The 5538-nt window shown below is 41.2% G+C and overlaps 1 protein-coding gene across 1 annotated transcript; it reads right to left on the bottom strand.

The window, feature by feature from the left end:
• Positions 1–5019: 5019 nt before the first annotated feature.
• LOC110867227 (heterogeneous nuclear ribonucleoprotein 87F-like) lies at positions 5020–5325 on the bottom strand. Its single transcript, XM_022116353.1, has one exon. The coding sequence runs from the start codon at positions 5323–5325 to the stop codon at positions 5020–5022; it is 306 nt and encodes a 101-aa protein (XP_021972045.1).
• Between the last annotated feature and the right edge of the window lie 213 nt (positions 5326–5538).

The raw sequence follows: 5538 nt of genomic DNA on the forward strand, positions 1-5538 counted from the left end.
TAAGTGTCCAAGAAACTGTACCTGTTCTAACCAAAACTCGCACTTTGAAAACTTAGCGTAAAGCTTTTCTTTTATTAGTAAACTTAGAAGTGCGTGCAAATGCTTTGCATGATCCTCTTTACTTTTAGAATAGATGAGAATATCATCAATAAAAACAATTATGAATTTATCCAAATATGGCTTACATATTCAGTTCATCATGTCCATAAATGCAGCTGGGGCATTGGTTAAACCAAAGGGCATGACAGTAAATTCATAATGATCATACCTTGTTCTGAATGCGGTTTTAGGAATGTCCTCTTCCTGTACCTTTAATTGATGATATCCCGATCTTAAATCGATTTTAGAGAAAAATCGAGCTCCTTGAAGTTGATCGAACAGATCATCGATCCTTGGTAATGGGTACCGATTCTTAATCGTGACCTTGTTCAATTCACGGTAGTCAATGCACATACGCATTGATCCATCCTTCTTTTTGACGAATAAAATCTGTGCTCCCCACGGCGATGAGCTTGGCTGTATGAATCCTTTCTCCAATAATTCGTCTAATTGTTTCTTCAGTTCCTGCATTTCGGCGGGTGCCAAACGATAAGGTGCTTTGGCAATCGGTGTCGTTCCTGGTAGAAGATGGATTCTGAATTCAACTTCCCTGTCTGGCGGTAGTCCTGGCAATTCTTCTGGAAAAACATCTGAAAACTAAGACACTACTGGAATATCTTTTAGTTCTTTTCCTTTAGTGTTAGTGATTATAGAAATCAAATACACTATAGATCCTTTATTATACAACTTGCAGTTTTCATCACAGAGATGAATTTAGTGGATCTAGATGGTTTGCCTCCCTTAATTGTGATCTTTTCACCCCTTGGTGAATTTACTTGAATCGACTTTTGATCACATAAAATATTAGCTTTATTGGTTGTTAACCAATCCAATCCTAATACAATATCAAATCCTGCCAGATTCATTAGGTAAAGGTTTGCAATAAACTTTTGGTTTAAAATTTCTATTCTTGCTCCCTGCAAGATTTCAGAAATCCTAACGGTTTCTCCATTTGTTGTCTCTACTAGACATTCTTATGGGAGTTTAGTTAATGATTGATTTAGAAGTTTGCAAAACGAAGTATTGATAAAACTTTGGTTTGCACCAGAGTCAAATAATACTTTAGCAAAAACATCATTAACTAAAAACGTACCGGCTATCACGTCCGGAATCATCTTGGCTTCATCTGCAGTCAGAACAAATACTCTAGCATTTTTAGTGTTCTTGTTGTTTCCAACTGGAGTCAATTTTGGACAATTTGGCTTGATATGGCATTTTTCTCCACAGTTGAAGCACAGTCCATTAGTTGGTTTCCTTCTACAGGTTTCTTCCTTGTGTCCTGGTACTTTGCAGAAATTGCAGTAAGTGGAGCATCTTCCAGAATGCTTCTTTTTGCAGGCTTTACAGTATGGTGCAGAGGTAGAACCTATATTCCTACGGTTGGAATTTCTAGAACGGAATACTTGAGTAAGTCTTTGGGTTAGGTTTCTCCTCTGGTCTTCTTCTCTAGTACGGATTAATTCATCTGTCAATGTATTGGCTAGTTCTACAACTTCTTCTATAGTTTGGGGTCTAGCTGCCTTGACTACATGCCTAATCTCCCCGATTAGTCCCCAGATGTAACGGGAGATTAATATTGGCTCAGGTGAGGCAAGGGTTGGTACTATCCTAGCATATTCAAAGAATGTGGTAGTATAACCCTTACTATCTACCCCGGTCATTCTAAGGTTCAGGAACTTATTTGCTATCTGTTCCTTTTCATTGGGAGGGCATAATTTCCTTTCTACCATATTTTTAAATTCCTCCCATTCCATGTTATATATCCTATCACTTCCTCTTGACTGGAGGATAGTGTTCCACCACTCTAAGGCTAAGTTCTTAAACATATTAGAAGCAAACATTATCTTATCTTCTTCAGCACACTTGCTTATTTTTAAAACAACCTCGGTCTTTTCTATCCAACGTAGAGCTGCAATGGGTCCTTCATTGCCCGAGAATCCTATTGGTTTGCAGGACCAGAATTCTTTATAAGAACAACCATAAGGCATGGTTCTTCTTCTTTTAGGAATGGGCACTTGAAGTACGGGTCCATTGTTCACACTGTGTTCAGGTTCAGTTGGTCGCTTACTGTTATGCTTACTTTTATTATCAGCTTCTCTAACATTTTGGATAATAAATGGCATCGCATCTATGATTCCTTGTGCCACTATGTGTTGGATAGCACTACTATCCACTTGGTTTCCATTGTTATTGTTGTTTGGATTCTCATTATTCAGATTATCGTTATTCGGATGGTTATCATTCTGATTTTCCTGGTTCACTTCGTTGTCCATCTGAATTTTAAACATTTACCCCATATTAATATCACAAAATAATATTTAATACGACCAATCACACAACACACAGGTTGATCAAAAACGTCGAGCATTGCGACTTTTACTCTTTCTTATAGTATGCATCTATTACACACCAGTACTGAAATTAAAATTCCAATACCGACTAAAATTTAAAGCTACACTACTAGTAATAGGCATCCGTAGTTTTTTTTTCAAACACACATAGCATATATTATCATATTATTATAACTTTCTCCATCCTCACTCCTACGGATATGGATTTATCCAGAAATCCATATTGCACTCGTCGTACTTCCAGACGAGTCGCTCTCTCACTGGTCTCATCCTTTACTTGTCTCATCATTGGGGTGCAGGTTCTAGGACTGGGTTTGGAATCTGGGGTGCGGCTTCCTGGTATGGGGCCTGGTATGGGTAAGGATTCTCTAAAATCTATCTAATGAATACATCATTATCGTAATAGGGATCTAGAGGATCTAACCCTGGGTAGGCTCCTAGATTTGGCATGGGCAAATCTTCATGGATGAGGTAACGTTCCACATAGTCCCTATTGTCGTCCCACCATGGGTCGTAATTTGGGTCTAAGGGATTTGGTGCAGGTACCCTAGGTATTTCTTCTGAATTGAAATCATGCATTTCTACTTGATTTTCAGGGTTTTCTATCTCCATTGGTTGGTCAGGAATTGGTGGTTGTATTTGCTCCAAGTTTGGGTCAGCTGCAGTGGTTGCTAAGATGTGGATATTGGCTATACCTCTATTAAGCATATCCTGGGCATAAGCATCGGTTTCTCTTTTAGCTGCGGCTAGTGCTCTCTGGTCTTGTAACTTTTTCATACGCTTTCTACGCTCGTGTGCTCCCCTACTGAACCATCCCCTCTTTTTCTGAGGAAATGGCTCTTCAGATTGAGCCTTAAATACGAATATTCCTTCTTCCGTATCAGCAGAATACCCCAAGAGGGCAGGCTGAGAAGAGGCACCTCCGCTTCTAGGCGAACCAGACAATTGACGGTACGCGTCAGATGGTCCTTGGTCGCTCATACTGAAAACTAACAAATAGTCAGATAACACATAACAAGAAAATGCAATTATATACGTAGTTCCGTAGTTTATCTCCGAACACTTTGAATTTTGGTGTTAGCATAACACTTTTGTGGCTGAATCAGTGGCTTAGCTCTGATACCATTTTCTGTCGCAACCCCCGTCCCCTTAACAGTCCCGGGAACGGGCGGCCGCAGCCAGTTTTGGTGGTATCCTGTTTTTGTCTAATTTGGCAGTGGAATTTACATCAGGACCGTTGTTAGGAAATATTTTATCAGAGTAAAATACCACACTTTCATAATATTAAACACATGGGTAAAACCCAAGTTTTTAGTACACACTTTTTCATAGGAATAAATCCTATTTTTATTTAATAAAAACATCTATCCATTTTAGGTAACTTTATTGCCACTTTTCCAAGCCTACAATGCTGTCCAGCTGGCTTCTAATTGGCTTTCACATTTTGTTATCTAAAACGCGTTTAAAAACATTTTGTCAGTGAGAAATACTGGTGAGTGAATCCCAGTTCAATCGAGTTTTAATAAAAACCATTGTACAGTATTGAGAGCGATTCCGCAATTACATTTGTTTCCAAGTCATATCAATTACCACCCACGGTACTGTCGTTCCGACTTATGGTCATGTTACTCCTCGCAAGGCAGTAACAAATTTTGTATACAAAACCCCAAATTTACCGACTGTAATTGTATCCTTACAAATACTCAATGACTGCTTAATGTATAATTAATTAAGTGAGGTTTTGTAAAAACAATTTGCAAAAAGGAGATTACTCACATTGCTGTCTTAGATTATCCATTAGGGTTTCCTGGTGACAATCTATAAATTACACAAATGCACGCGTGTTAGTATAATAATCCATTTTAACATTAGTAATACCCTCCCCGAGACGGCATTTCAACGACTACGTCGGGCAGAACCACGACAGCCGTTACGGAACACTAGATCAATCAGGCAGAGTATCTAATACGTCTCCAGGGGTTATGATACTTACATCGGAGCAGAATCTCTCTATTTAAGGGGTATTAGACCCGAGTATAGCTTCTACTATGTGGAAATTCGATTAGAAAGAAAAGAATTGAGCGAGTCGAATGAAGATCTGAGGCCTGCTACTTATAGGGCTTGAGTTTGGGTTCTACGCAGCCCGCGTAAGAGAAGACAAGGGCCTACGCGGCCCGCGTCAACTCTGGTCAACGTCCTAGCTTGTCCGGGTCACTATGTAGGCTTGACGGGTGTTGTGCCACGTGGCGGCCCAGGGTTTCGCCAGGTTTTAAGTTGTCGCGGCCCGCGTAAGCTTAAGGGGTGGCTTACGCGGCCTGCCTAAACCCCAAAAATTCAATTTTTAATTATTTTTGATAATATTTAGGGTATTCGGGGTCCGTTTTCGCGTATGTGGTGTTTTTATGGACGTATTTGGATATTTTAAAATATATTAGGGTGTCGGAAAATTTATGAGTGTGTCGGTTTCTTTAGGGTTGTTATAAAACTCATCAATTTTAAACATAAAGGGCACCGCCTGAAAAATGGTATAAAAATAAAGGACAATCTTTGCAATTCACTCATGTTTTTTTCATTCCATCACTTCATTAACAACACCACCTTCGCCACCACCGACGCCCATCGTCGCCGCCACCCGCAACCCGCCACCTCGGCAGCCACCGCCGCCGTTATCCACCCACCACCGTTGCCACCCACCGCTGCCACCAACCACCACCGTCGCTAATGCCACTCGTCGTCGCCAACCACCACCACCATCACCGTCACCACCACCACCCACCGTCGTTGCCACCAACCACTGCCACCCACCGTCCCACCTCACCTCTGTCGCCACCAACCACCACCGACGGTCGCCGCCACCCCAGTCACCGCCGCCCATCATCGCAGCCACCACCCCCACTCGTTGCAGCCACAACCGATCGCCGCCACCTAGCACCTCCCACAATCACTGCCACCGACCACCACCACTCACCGCCGATTTTATTCTTTAGTTTTTCTTGCCTACCAAATAAGACATGAAATGGTAGTGATCCGTTGCAATCCCTCGTCCATTCCATTTCCTCATCCATTCTATTATCCCCTACCAAACAGA

Source organism: Helianthus annuus, chromosome 16 (genome assembly GCF_002127325.2).
Source record: "Helianthus annuus cultivar XRQ/B chromosome 16, HanXRQr2.0-SUNRISE, whole genome shotgun sequence".
NCBI lineage: Eukaryota > Viridiplantae > Streptophyta > Magnoliopsida > Asterales > Asteraceae > Helianthus > Helianthus annuus.